Genomic DNA, 15,648 nt, shown 5'->3' on the forward strand with positions numbered 1-15,648 from the left:
ATGGCCCATATAGAGATCAAACCCATAACCTTGGTGTTACTAGCACCATGATAAACAAACTGAGTCAGGGTTGGAACTGTTTGGTGAAAATAAATAAATCAATTAAAATATCCTACCAAGATATAAATAACCAATCCCCATTGTAGCAGTGTGCAAAAATATACTTCAATATTATTTTCCAATGGACTGGCAAAGTGGGACACTAACAGCCATGCAGATTTACAATCATGTTAATCTTAAAAAGTCAGTTTTGCTGCTGGAGTCAGCCTGAGAGAAAACTCCCATCTATTCATCCTGACTCCAAGCCACCACACCCTGCTGCCAGAAAGAAAGGCATTTGTGCAGTTGGGCATGATGAAAAACATGCATGAAAAACATGATGAAAAACCTGCATGAACCTAGCTGCAACCTGGATCAATTCTGCCTGTGTCCACAGAAGGAGTTGTGCCAGCACAGCCAGGGGGTGCTCCAAGCATGGAAAAGCTCACTCCTTAGTAAACCAGCACTCTTTATCTCAGTTTATGCCAACTACGCTAAGGTTGCTCACCCCTGAAATAGCTCTTCCTGTCCTGCTTAAAGCCGCGTCCTTGGCATGACATTGGGTCTGAAGCTCTGAAAGATGGTGTGATGTGCCTACCTGGAACTGTTCAGTACCTCTAGATGCCTACACCAACGAAAACATAGGACCTTTCAAATTTTGAAATTCAGTTTTCATGTCGACATGGATATAATATACAAATACAGCAGCCAACACAGCCCATGCACACAACCTGATGCCACAGCCATAGCTAACCTCAGTAGTATGAGCCCTTTTAATTAAGCACTAGTAAAGTTATTTTAAAATACTGTTGTATTGGGTTTGCATGGTCAGATTTTAGTAGCAGGGGAGAGCTACAAGGTGGCTTCTGTGAGAAGCTGCCAGAAGCTTCCTCCATGCCCAGCAGATCCAACATCAGCCAACTCCAAGACAGACCTGCCACTGGCCAAGGGTGGACCAATGAAATTATGTTAATACGTCTGTGATAACAGATTTAAGAAGGGGAAAAAAAAGTTATTGTGTAAATGTAATTGCAGCCAGAAAAGAGCTGGGTGAGAATATGTGCAAGGAACAGCCCTGCAGACACCAAGGTCAGTGCAGAAGGAGGGGCAGGAGGTGCTCCAGGCACTGGAGATGAGGTTCCCCTGCAGCCCCTGGAGCAGACCATGGTGAGGCAGCTGTGCCCCTGAGCCCACGGAGATCCACAAGGATGCAGAGATCCACCCGCAGCCCCTGAAGCAGACCCACGCTGGAGCAGGTGGAGGCCTGCGAGGAGGCTGTGATCCCATGGGAGGCCTGTGCTGGAACAGGGTCTTGGCAGGGACCTGCAGACCCATGGAGAGAGGAGCCCATGGTGGAGCAAGTTTCCTGGTAGGAGTTGTGACCCCGTGGGGAACCCACACTGGAGCAGGCTGTGCCTGAAGGATGGCACCTTGTGGAAAGAGACCCCACTGGAGCAGTTCACTCAGAACTGTAGCCCATGAGATGGACTCACACTGGAAAAGTTCATGGAGAACTGTCTCCTGTGGGAGAGACCCCATACTGGAGCAGGGGAAGGACTCCTCTCCCTGAGCAGTGGTAGAAACAGCATGTGATGAACTGATCTCCACTCCCCTGACTCCCTGTGCCACTGAGAGAGAAAAGGTAGAGCCTGGGAAGGATGGAGTGGTATGAGAAGGTGTTCTTAATATTTATTTTACTTCTCATCATCATGCTCTGTTTTTTTAGTAGTAACTTCAATCAGTATACCCAATTCAAGTCTGTTTTGCCTGTGACAGTATTTGGTGAAGAGATCTGGTGATCTCTTCCCATCCTCATCCCAACCCATGAACCCTTCATTGCATTTTCTCACTTCCGTCCAGTTGCGGAGGGGAGTGACAGAGAAGCTTTGGTGGGTACCTGGGCCTACTACAACCACTTGCAGAAGCCTAGGACTTTAATAACTAGATATGATTATGCTGACAAGGTGCTATTCTTTACTACACTTTATTAAAGCCTCAGCAACATTACAGAAAGTGCACTTATATCTCAGTGATCAGCTAAAACAGTATGTATGTGAATGCAACTGAGGTGATTGCACATTCCTCAAATTTGGACTAATATAACTAATAACATTCAATGTCAAACACCCTAGCAAGAGTAAGCAAGGTCAAGTTCCAAGAGCTACTTTCTGCTCTGGCTGAAGTGAACAGCAGTTTAGCCATTAACAGAGGCAGTCTTCTACCCACACAACAGTTTCAGGTTAATATAAAGTGCCAAGGACACCAAAAGAATGTAGCAGAAGTAATTTTCTTTAACTATTTCTCTCTCTGTCCCTGAAATGCTTAAATAATGAAATACTTGACAGGAAATTAGTTTTCTATTTCCTTGACTTTTCTTACTTAATGGGTTTGCTTACTGTCTAGCGTAACACTTCTCATGCGTCAGAACCCAAAACGAGTTTCTTCCAAGACAGCAGATATCCTATGAAGTACAGACTTCCGATACGCCTTTTGAGTCAGAACAGGGCACTTCACTGCACTTTCCCAGCAGTTACTGTTTCAGTTATTCACATATCTCACCTTCTATCACCAAAAGCTACACAGCACTATCAAGCTGAAACCAAGTAACTGGCCTCTTGTGAAAGGGCACAGGGTTTTACTCACAATGTGTTGTCACCTATAATCCATAGGCCATCTTATAGTATTAAAGCATTTTTGAAAGAAAGCAGTAAGTGAACAGAGTTTGTTTCTTAAGACATTTTGTGATGTTCTCATCCCAATACTTTCTCAATAAATTACTAATACAGAATAAGAAATTAGACAGATGCAAATAAAAAATACAAATCTTAAAACCAAACAGCTCAAAACCACTGGAAAGTCAAAGCCAAGGTACAGAAATCTGAGCAAAGGATAAATAAACTCAGTATCTGAGTACATATTATTGTAAGTAAGCAACAATTTATACAAGAATATGTGGTCTTTATAATCAAAATAGTAGCTTAACGATCCTACACATTTAGTAGAACACATCTATTCTTTTTTCCCACCTTTAGATCCACAGGACTGTTTACAGAATTTCATAAGCATGACAAGTTTCTTTTATACCATTCACAAAGAAATCAGATTTCTTCCTTGATTTTTAACAGGAAAAATATTTAATACGAAACAAAAACTTGAACATAAGAACTTTTTTATCCTTTTGGAAATCCATCACAATAGCTTCTCTAAAAGATGGGAATAAAAATGGTGACTGCAGAACCCAAAAGTTTTCATTTACAGTTCTCATTTCTTTGTATGTATTCTAAGGCAGATCAACTGCCACACTTAACCTCCATTCTAACTTACCTGAAAACAAGACTAGCCTACTCTAAAACCGTCAAAAATACATACTACAATCTAAGAGCAATAGAGAAACACTTCATGTACTTACAAACTTCCTCTTCTTGGAAGGCTCAACTCTTTCTGCAACAGAAAAAAGTTACAGTGTATTAGCAATAAAATATTTTAATTGGAAGTGGTCTTTTTGAGACAAGTACTGTAATCCGCTCATCCCATCAGTAGCAGAGAGACAGAAGTGGTGTATCGGGACAGTAGAAGATATAACAGATTTTACCTGTACCACCTTACTTTATTTGAAATATTAACATTAGCAATTGGAAAAGTCTAGACCTTTTTGTAGCAGCAATATTAAAATATTTCAAGCAATACACAGATCTGACGGAAAAGCCTTACAGTCAGCTATGATGCACTGGCAACACTATTAAAATTTGCAAGAGTCAGTGACAAACTAAGTTCTTTCCAATACCTGTCATTTGCAAAAGCTGTTAGTAACAGGATCATGAGCTGAACAGGTGACCACTGCGAACAAGCTTTCTACACTATATTCTTAAACCCAAAAAAGATTACGTACATAATAATTTGGTCCATGATAAATAACTACAATTTATTACAATCCTCTACAAAGTACTAGCATAACAACAGAAACACCGTTGTTAAGCTTTTCTACATCTTTTGCTGGGAACAGTTAAATAGTCAAACTATAGTTTAACCATTAAACAACTTTCTATGGGATTGACAAGACAACCTGCTAGACAAATGGAAACTGCAAAACAAACATTTTACTGTTATTTTAGTGTAAAGAAAGCCACAAGATCCGTAAAGGTTTGGCCATCACAAACAAGCAAAATACATATACCCACAAGTATATATTATCATCTGTTGTGTAAATCACAGAATAGCTGAGGCTGGAAGGCATCTCTGGAGATCCTCTGGTCCAACCTACTCATGGCAGAGCCAATTGCAACAGATTACTCAAAACTAGATCCAGTTGGCTTTTGAACATAATTTTGAACATTTTGCAAAGATGGACACCCACAACCTCTCACACAATCTGTTCAGTGTTCAACTGCCCTCATTTCATTTCTCACATGAACCTGAATGCTACATTAGTTAAGTCTTCTTTGCAATCATGCCCAGCAGGGAGATCAACTGCATTCAAATAAAAGGACAACTTGTCTCACCTAGAGGATATACAGTCAAAATACAATTGAAGGGCATCAGGAAAGACAAGGCTGCATTTGCGAATGGTTCAACTTACGTGGCTGGATGCATTTAGTAATTTAATTGCGCTCTTTTAAGTCTACTAACAATGACCTCACAAAAGGCTGTTTTAAAGTATATAACAGACACTCAGTTTCCATTCTAGAAGTTATCAAAGGGAGTACATGAAAAATTCTTTTTCAAAAGTAAATAAACTATATATATGCACTCTGTGTATATGCATACACATTTATTTCACACAGAAAAGAAAGTAAAAATCTAGGTATTGCCCAGAAAACACATACGAGAATACAATCAAATGGACAAAAATAGTTCAACTAGGCATCTTAGATAAAAGGCCATAAGGGAATGAATAATTATGTATTCTTTAGAGAGTTTTAAATGGTGTGTAGTAAATAAAGCCTGGGCTGCTAACTGAATGATAAGGACTAAAATATCAAGTAACAGTTCAATTCCTGAGCACCGCCCATCCTGTTCACTTGAATGAGGAAGGAAAAAATAGTGTGAAACAATGCAATTAGACATCGTAATGCAAAGGCATAGGAGAGCAGAATTACAGGCCTTGGTAACAAATTCTGGTACTTCCTAGGAAGTTCCAGCAACTGTTCAGAACTTGCATTTTGAAACAACATCTTTTAGCATAACATGTGCTTACATACAAAAGAACAGTTACACCTGCACACAATATTGCATTATGAAGCTGAGTAATTCCCCTAAATTTAAAATGTCACATTCATCATGAACAAAATGTAACTGCAAGTTAGAGCCCACGTACTTCCCTTTGTATTTTATTTCTTTAATATTTACAATGTCATTGTGTTCTATTTCTAACATATAATTTTACTTGCAATGGTAGACACTGTCATAGTGTAATAGACAATGCTTGTGGGAAAGCTGCCAAACAGTACAAGCAAGAATCATATGTGGGCTTGAGTTGCAACCTGTACTTTGAATTCGTTTCCTATGAACCTGATTTGTTTTGTTGTTGTATTCAATTGGAGTGTTTGGGTTGTAGTTTATCTTTATTACAGCACAGCAAATGAGAGACACTGGCTTCTGTAGACACCTGAAGTCACATCAATCTCTTGGCACATTGTCATGTGTGCCATCCTGAAGCACTGCTTTCGACTAATAAAGTTAGAAGAATGAAGTTCCAAAAAAATAACAGCTCACTGATGAAGATGTTAAAAACTGCCAAGACCACCCCATACAATGGAAAAAATAAAGCAAAACCTTAGGTACATAATTCATACAGAAATATGAAATGCATTTCTAAGGCTGAATTTTAAAACAATCTACATATAAACAGAAGAAGGACTGAAATAAAACAAATATCCTTTCTGGATAATATCTCTATTCTCATTTTTCCTATCTATTACAGAAATGAAAGGTCACTTCTCTCATGCTTCTCCAGCTGGAGTACCTCCAAGAAAAAAAAAGTAACCTAAAATATAGTAAACCGAAGGATGCTTTTCTCTCTCAGATCAGACTAAATTATTACAGCTCCTACATGATTTTTTTAGTGTTACTTAGGACTCACCTGCCCCAAAGACTTTTTCACAGCCTGAAGGAATTCATAGATTATTGGCTGTGTCACTACAGACTTTCTTTCTCCAGAGAAGGCTCACCAACATGATGCTAGCTTTACAATAGTACAGCACAGCTCCACAATTGGCTCTACACAAAACAGGTGGGAAAAGCATAAACATGCTCTACATCTGGCTTACATCTATTTTATAGCTGAGATTAGAGAAATCATTTATTTCCTAGGTATATAAAACACTTTTCATACTAAAAAGCTAAAGACGACACTTTTACCCTGCCTCTTCCATCTGTTTTAGTCACAGCCACTGAAACAGGGACAAATGATACCAAACCAAAATCACTCAATTCTTCAGGCTTGCAACGCTCCAGCCCAGATCTCAGTTAAACTCCAAATGACCTGCAACAACTTCAGTTTTCTGGCAGTACACTGTTTCCTTTCTAAAAGCCTCAGTAGAAGACCCAGAAGACCTGTCTGCCCTAGTTCCACTGCTCAGCACTCAATACACACAGACTGCTGAAGGTAAAACTTAGCAGGGTCAAGACCTTCAGATCACATACTTATAGCAGGCAAGCACCTGGGGCATTAAAAAGAGAAAAAGATGCCTTCACTACAACTCTGCATGGTTCTCAGTCACCAGCTCTGCCCTGGACAATCACACTGTGCTCTTTTGCCCTTGTCCTACATGGAATCCTCCTCTGGCCAGTTCAAGTTGGGCTGGTTTTAGGGCTGTTTCATTCCACTGCAATAACACGAAGCAGATTTAATGCACCAGACTCTCTTGCCCTTGAGGCCCTGTGTGTCTCAAAAACTACTGTCACAAAATATAATGAACCTTGCCTCAAGTTTAAGAGATCTGTGTAAGCCGTGCCAAATTGCTGTGATGCAGCATTAAGAACCAGGTATATTGAATGTAATTGCAGCTGTCACTAATAAGTTCATACTCTTTACTCTGCGCATTTTACTATCAATAACATGTTTTTACAAGAACAATGCTTTTTGATTATTTCAATAATTATGATTGTTCCTCTGGTCCTACACGCCTCTAAGACACTTCAGTATGGACAAGTTCAGCATATTCACCACAGTGCAGATATTCAGCCTTATAAAAAAAACCCCAATGACCAAATAAAACACAGTCACCTTTATTCTGGGTCAAAGCCTTCACCCTACTAACTAGAAATATGGTTTCAAAACCAAAACTATATTAATAGATTTGAATGAAAGAAGCTACTTAGAAAACACTAACTTCATCACATTTCTTGTGAAGATTGCCAGCAAGTTACAGGAAATTTAAAATAGTGAATTTCATCCCCTATATGCAAGGATGAAAAGATGTCATTAACTTATTGCTTGTTACTGGGTTCAGTTTTAAACAACCAATAAAAAGTTTCTACATTCATCAATTACCAAAGACATAGCTAATATTGCTAATACAATGTTGGTTTTACAACCATCTTCCAACAATTGTGATGTTCAAATATACAAGAAGACTTTCAGAGTTTCTAGTTGTTCATAAAAGTAGTCTGGAAAAGTGCACCTTTTCAAAACAAATTTTGGTTATGCATTCTTCAGCTGGTGAGGTGTTAAGTATAATAAGATTAATATGAGGAGCTTTTTTTTTCTTAACACTGTTGCTCTACCTATCCATCATAAAGTATAAACATCTGACAGCTTTCTGGCAATCTGTGTTAGATCTTAACAAGTTAAAATTGTAACATTATCACTGCATTAATAACAGTAGAAAGAAAAAAAATCAGCAATGACACACAATTCACCTTTTTATCATCATCAATGACAGCAAGACTACTGCTTTGAGGAACAAATTTGAAGGATTTCTTCTTAAGTAATTACTATGTTTTTGCTGAAGATAAGCTAGGGGATGACAGCAGATCTTGCATTTGGATGAGGGAATAAGGAAAGAAAGCAGTGCAAATAACAAAGCAAAGTACTGTTTCGATCTATCAGAGAAAGGTATTACAGAAGTGCAAGAGCTTTTTACAAGCTAATCTTGACCTCTTTATAATATATCAAGTCATTGCACTAATCCATTCTAAATACCTTCTAAGCAAGGCAGTGGAAGGTTATGCTTTTTATTTTATTGCTTCCAACTTTGCCAACATTTGGTTCTTTTGAATCACAGAGCAGTGAACTCTGTGTGGAGACAGATCAACCACAACAAATGACAAGTTTTAGTGTCTCACACCAAATGTGCAACTTCTGCTCTAAGTTTGTTTCTCTGGCAAAGCTGTCTTACGTTTCTGTGACAACTTAAGAGTGTTTCCTGGTTCCAGGAACTTAAGTAAGCCTTTGCCTCAGAAATGGTATTCTATTAACATCAAGGTGGAATTTCAGGAGTGGCTATTGACCCTAAAAACTCCAGTTCAATACAGGATTAACCAATTTTCAAAAAGAGGCAGAAAATACGTTGAGGTCTTTTCTTTGTCAGTCAAGGTGTTCTCACTTGGTTCTGATTTCTTTCAAAGCAGGTGTAACTATAAAACTTTTCTTCTTTTCAGATGACCCAAGTGAGTTTGTGTTTGCACCACTTCCTTCTCAGCAGTCTGAGTTCTAGTCTTGTCCAAGATGCAATTCTAGATTCAATTTTCTCAGGAAAACTGCACCAATATGTCCTTCACTGGTAATGTAAGTCAAGATCATTATGTTTCCTTTTACACACTTGCTGCCAAAGAGTCAGGCATTATTGATGCCCCACAGTAAAGTCTGATATTCTGCCTTTCAGCTGAAGGCTTACAGATTCTTTCTACTCATTCAGATGGAGCCATCAGTTTACCAGGGCTTTTGCTTGCTTATTGTGTACTCTCACCACCTGATCTCACTGATCAATTGTGACGATCATGTCTTCACAAGCATTTCCATGAACAAAAATTGCCACTTCTGCACTGGCAAGCTCTGGAAGGTAGTTACCACTACTCAAGGAAGATTCCACTCACAGTTGTCCTCTGTCAGCAGAACACTCCTCGAGACAAAACACAATGCTTCTTAATTCTGCACATTCTTAATGGTGCATTTCAAAATTTAAAGATATTATTCTGTATGATAACGTATTCTCCTCACATCCCCAAAAATAGCAAATGGTGTTGCAAATTAGCAACATCACCACAGACTGTAATGGGACTATACTGTAGAAGTGAAGAGGCACTTAAGCTTAGACTTGGCCAAAAAAAGCCGCATTTTACCTAATTCGATATTGTGTATTCTATGCAATTCATTTTTATCTCCTTAGTTAACTTTCCCTGCTTTTGTTACAGGCACTGCTGACTGTATCCTTCAAAGGAGAAACATACCTTTGTTTCAGTTCTGTGTTCTGAGATGCGATGCAAGGAATATTCAGGTGCCAGGTATTATAAATTTAAATGCAAATTAACTGGATCAAGAAGAATGACAAACTGGCTACATATAAAAACCATATAATAAAAACTTAATCACGTACAAGAGCAATTTAAATAATCTATTTTCTTACAGATGAACCAGATACAACATTAAGATTTATAATAGACTAGCCTCAACTAAGTAAACAGCAGTTAAATGTGTTTTGCTTTGCATAGTATTCTAGAAATTCTCATGTAGCAGTAAGACCGCTGATCTGTATGGAAAAACATGAAACATTTCAGATGGATTCCATGAGTTAACAGTAAGGATTTTCCTATGAAATACACTATAGTCTGAAAACCCTTCAATTGCAGGATTGGTAATAATATTTAGTAAGCAAAACAACTTTGTTTACCTTGTAAAACATTGTTTAAGGATACAAAACAGCAACACTCCCAACTAAATTTTGAAATTACACCTGGGTTGGTTTTTTTTTGTACAGAAGACAAAGAAGTACAACAGTCTCTTCAGAGAAAGTATCAAGAACTTGAAAAGACAAGTCACTTGAAGTAGTTTTGTGTATCATTTTTATATGTTGGAAACAGAAAAAATAACCAAACTGATATGCCCAGAGGAAAAAAAAAAGAAAGCTAGTAAATAAATAAGTAAATCAAAAGTGCTACAAACATACCATTTATGGAAATAAAATTCATCAGCATAGAAAATGAGGCATGCCTAGTTTATCCCAATGGAGTCCATAATACTCAATGCTTCAGGGACATACCAAACCATCATTAAAAAACCCCTCTCAAACTATATCAGTAACCTACTGCTCAAGTGAGAAGCAGGAATGTGGTTAAGAACTATTCAGACTATGCTTAACAACATTATCTCTGCTGGATCTCACGTTCTCCACGAACAGCAGCAGAGGCAGAACACATCAACTCCACTACCTTATCACAATAATGCAGGATATCTTATTTGGAGAGTAGCTACCTACTTTAATTAGTAAAAGGCAAAAACCCTCTTTTAATGAGAAGCATGTACCCTTCTGAAAAGAGAGCAATTTGACTGTTGCCAACATTACCTCTGTAAATCTTTGCATTTATTTTCTAGTGGTGTGATCTTCCCTTATTTCAAATAATTCACAGTAAAATATAGTAGAAAAATATTACTTAACAGATTATTGCCCACTATGTTGCACTCTTAGCGGAATTTTTTTAAAAAAAACAATAAATAACCATGTTTCTTTAAGAAAAAAGTGTGAAAACTCTGAACTCTCCACCTCCAAGTACACAAAAAAATTTCATCTAACACAGTGTTTGAAAATCTGTGCTTCATTCTGATCTGCTGTCCTTTTATTTCACCCCTTGGCAAAGTACATCAGCACATGACTAATGGAGAAAATGCATGGACTGCAAAGTGTTTGAAACACCAACACTCAACAGATTCCAGCTGCCAAGTTCACATGAATATTCCCATCACCAGAGTTTAAAAGTGTTATCATATATTAAGGCAAAAGGATAAGAAAAAGAAAAAAATGTCATACGAAACATAAATGCCAGCTAATGGTACAACTGTTCACCTGAACAAATATAACTAACTATACAGTTAACCAGAACTAGAAAACCCTAAATCCATGGTTTAACTAAAGCCAGTGATTTCTCTGTCTGAATCTGTAGGTTCTTTCATCAAACAGAAAGCAGTGAATTTTATATGGGCATACCTACAAAAGATTTTGTGTACCATTAAAAAGCAAAACAAAAAAACACTACCATGGCACACAGTGGCCAGTATCAATGCTTCTTTAGCAGTGTAGTTGCTAAAGACCATTATGCCCACAAGAATCTAGATGTCTCCCTTCCCCCAGATGCAAATCATGTTTTGTGTTATACATTCAGAAGCTGCTGCTGACTTTTGTTGAAATCAGTAACAAGAAAATAAAATCATTAAGCTTGCCTTCAGCATGAGAGACTTGCCTACACTCAGGTTTTGACTGCAACAGTTACTGTTAGCCATTTTGAACAGGAGAGAAGGGACAAAAAAGTCCAAACACATTTGTTCTTTCTTCCAGGACTGATTAGCACTAGCAAAATACAGGCCTTCCTCTACCTTCACATGTTCACAATCATCAGCTGGAGGAGACCAAGCCAGAAGGGCAAAGTTCACTGGAACTAAGTTTTAAGCTCAGTGGAATTGAGTCACAGAGTCTGGTCAAAGCATTACTGTGCCCACAATGCCCACTCTCAGATCTGCGGAGCTGAGCTCTGCAGCTGCTCTTCACACATAAGGGGAATACTTGGTGAAAACCAGAAACAAAGGGCACAAATAACTCACTTTTTCACCCAGGAAAATCACATGGACAGCAATGAAAAAACACTACATTTTCCCTTTCAACAGATATACCTCTTTTGCAGAAAAAGGATACTTTATATTTGCTGTTTATGATTCCAGATCTTCTGCCCCTTATGCAATTAAAGGTCTCAAAATTAGAGATTTTGCTTAATGTTGACATTTTAATCAGTTTTTATAAATTCACATTTGATCAGTTCAACTGATCCCACATAACCTACTAGTAATATACTCCATTGATGTGAAAGAAAGTTTCAAGTTCTCAAAGAAGGGTTCCACTGGAAAAGGTGAGACTGTCTACAGGTAAATAACTAGGTAAATACTAATCCCATTTCTGAATACCACTTAGTCAAAATGCACACTTCATTTTTTCACTTCAAAACTCTAGTTACGTGTTTCTCCCAACATTTGATTCTTTAGCTTGTTCAATTTCAGCTGAAGCTTGGTTTCTTACAGGGCTTTAAATGCCTTGAAAAATTTGAAGATGCCCTAAACTCAATTAATCTAAACATAGTTGTTCATGGGCCTTTTCTACACATCCTACCTTGTCCTGCCTGTTTGCCACATTTGTTTGCTGCTGAACTGCAGAAGGCTATTGTCACGGTTCCTCTTCCTATATGGTAGGCAAGAGGACACCCCCAGCATGAACTTTTTCATGAATATTCAGTTACTAGTCAACACACACTCCAAAAGCAAGAAAAATTGATTTCAACCTCTCCAAAGATAATATGACAAAAATCCCATTTCTCATATTGATACTACACTGCTCTCCCTGCTGATGTTACCCAGGTTCTCTAATTCGCTGCAAGCTCAATTTTGAGTATCCTCTCCAGGAAGACAGGAAAAAATGTTATTTGGTAATTTCAATGCTCTGTTTAAGTCTTCCTTTCCCTATGAGAAGGGGAACAAAACCCAAACCCTGTCAGTCTGCTGTTTTTATTTTCATCTGAAAACATCAAAATGTGTGCAACGACACACATATCTACTGTATCAATCTCAGGTTTAAAATCTCTGATGCAGAGAGGAAGTTGATATCTAGGAACAACTACCTTGAGGCACAACGCCATCTTCCTAATAGTGACAATTTCACTGGAATAATTTGTGATAAAAATACAAATTACTGGACCAGTGCTGTACCACTGTGTGTAAGAATTTCTGAACTCTTGACATAAAGCACTGCTTCAGCCTAGACAAGGTTTTCAGCTAAAAAACACAGTGGACAGACAATCTTTCTTACATACAAAAAGCAAACATGTAACTGTGATAAATCTTTTTCCACAATTTGTATCGTTACCTGGTCCTTCTGTATGTGCTAGCAATAAAGTCAGGTATATTTTATATTTTTTATTCGAACTACTAACACTCTAGATCAAATGAGATTAGGACCGAGACCGTCTTTTCAGTTTATTGCCATTTTATAGACAGTTTCATTCCCCTCCTTGTCCAATATGGCAAAATAATTGTTTCAAGTGAAACTACAGTAAATCACATCAGCAGCTGTATTAAGTTTTGCAAGCATTACATTTCTTAAATTTCCTTTTACCTTTGACTGATAATCCTATTTATACTAGCTTAATAAGGTCTAACAGGATCAGTGAAGGTTACTGAAATTTATACCTCTGTCTAGTATGTTTGTGTGCAAGTTTCTGTCATGAAATATCTGCTAATTAATGGGAAGAACATTCCAAAGGCACAGAGATTTCTTGTGCGACTAGTCTAAAAGACCCTCACAAAATAAAAAGATAAAAGAATAATAGAAGATACACCTTCAGATTTTTATCTATTCAACATGAAACAAAAGTAAAAGAAAGCCAACAATAGTTTTTTCTCTACACTTCCTAGCTGGTTTTAAACCCGAAGGAGACAAGCCAGTCCTAAACTGAGTCTGCAAGAGGGAATAGTATAAAAAATTCCTCCCAGTTCCTATATTGATTTATATGATTAAACTGGCAGGCTAATGTATCAGCTTTCACCTTTTCTGCAGTCATGCCACCAAGATATTTGAGTCAGGGAAAGCACCAGTGTCTCTTCCATGTTAATTTCATTAGCGAAGATGACAGAATCACAGAATAGTTAGGGCTGGGTGGCCTCTGGAGATCATCTGGTCCAATCCCCCTGCTAAGGCAGGGTCACCTAGAGCAGGTTGCACAGGAACACATCCAGCTGAGCTTTGAATGTCTCCAGATAGGGAGATTCCAGGACCTTCCTGGGCAGCCTGTTCTAGTGTTCTGCTACCCTCAAGATAAAGAAGTCCTGCCTCATGTTGAGGTGAAACTGCTTGTGTCATTGGTCCTTGTCCTATCACTGGGCACCACTGAAAAGAATCTGGCACCAACATATTGGTACGCATCTTTGACATATTTATATGCATTGATGAGATTCCCTCTCAGTCTTCTGTAGCCTAAACAGGCCCAGCTCTCTCAGTCTCTCCTCATAAGAGAGATGTTGCAGACCCCTCATCATCTTTGTGACCCTTTGCTGGACACTCTCCAGGAGCTCCTTGTCTCTTTTGTACTGAGGAGCCCAGAACTGGACACAGCACTCCAGATGTGACCTCACCAGGGCCCAGTAGAGGTGGAGGATCAGCTCCCTTGACCTGCTGGCCACACTCTTCCCTATGCACCCCAGGATCCTGCTGGGCCTTGTGGCCACAAGGACACACTGCTGGCTCATTGTCACCTTGTGATCCCCCAGAACTCCCAGGTCCTTCTCTGCTAGAGCTGCTCTTTAGTGGGGCAGCCCCAGCCTGTGCTGGTACTTGGGGTTATTCCTCCCTGGGGCAGGACCCTGCTCTTCCCTTGTTGAACCTCACTGGGGTTCTCTCCATCCAACTCTCCAGCTTACCACGGTCCAGCTGGAGGGCAGCAGAGCCTTCAGGTGGATCAGCCAACCCCCCCAGTTTGTATCATCAGCAAACCTGCTGAGGGAACCTTGTATCCCTTCATCCAGGTCAGTGAGAAACAAGTAGAGTGAGACTGGACCCAGCATTGATCCCTGGGGAACACCACTGACTGCAGGCCTCCAACTGGATTCTACTCCCCTGACCCTCTGAGCTCTGCCATTCAGCCAGTCCTTGATCCGACTCACTGTCCATTCATCCAAACCACATTTCCTGAGCTTACCTACAATAAGTACATAGTGATGTATCCAGTACCCAGGAAGGTTATCAGATGACTTGAGTGTGATCACACAGCACGTACAGGACATCCAAGACATCAGGCTCAGCCAGCATAGGTTTAGGAACGGTAGCTCCTGCCTGGTCAACCTGATCTCTTATGATCAGGTGACCCACCTGGGGGGATGACGGAAAGTCTGTGGATATAGTCTACCTTCAGCAAAGCCTTTGATACTGTCTCCCAAATCATTCTGCTGGAGACACTGTCAGCCCACGCCTTGGACAAAGTGCACTCTTTACTGGGTTAAAAACCAGCTGGGGGGCTGGGCCCAGAGAGTGGTGATGAATGGTGCTGTTATCTCAGGGGTCAGAAATAATGCTTCACCCAGAGATACAAGGAATGAGAAGAGGGCTGTGAAACAGGTCTTGGCTTACCCCTGAAAAAGGCCTCATAGCCTCAAGGGAAGGACCCTGAACAAAGGACCACCTGGGCTTTTATACCCTGTGCAAGTCTGGGGCCTTTCTGCTGAGTCATCAGCTCCTGCTGTTCTCTGTTGTCATCTGGCTGGTGCCACAGAGCCTCGTGCACTTTGTAGTGCAAGGGATCGGTGCCAGTTCACGGCCTCTTGGCCTCAGGCTCCCGGAGCTCAATCAGCAGCTGCACAACGAGACAATTGGTTAAAAGGCAATTCGGCAGGGGGGATTGTGACCTTCGACTCATGGAACA

The 15,648-nt window shown here is 39.5% G+C and overlaps 1 protein-coding gene across 1 annotated transcript in view; it reads right to left on the reverse strand.

Moving 5' to 3' along the window:
- The window catches only part of MAST4 (microtubule associated serine/threonine kinase family member 4), a 189,598-nt gene that overhangs the window by 146,798 nt on the left and 27,152 nt on the right, over positions 1–15,648 (reverse strand). The window contains exon 2 of the mRNA XM_082301597.1: positions 3,449–3,480. Coding sequence (XP_082157723.1) covers positions 3,449–3,480 — 32 coding nt within the window. The remainder of the gene's footprint in view (positions 1–3,448; positions 3,481–15,648) is intronic.

Source organism: Coloeus monedula (genome assembly GCF_965178545.1).
Source record: "Coloeus monedula genome assembly, chromosome: Z".
Classification (NCBI taxonomy): Eukaryota; Metazoa; Chordata; class Aves; order Passeriformes; family Corvidae; genus Coloeus; species Coloeus monedula.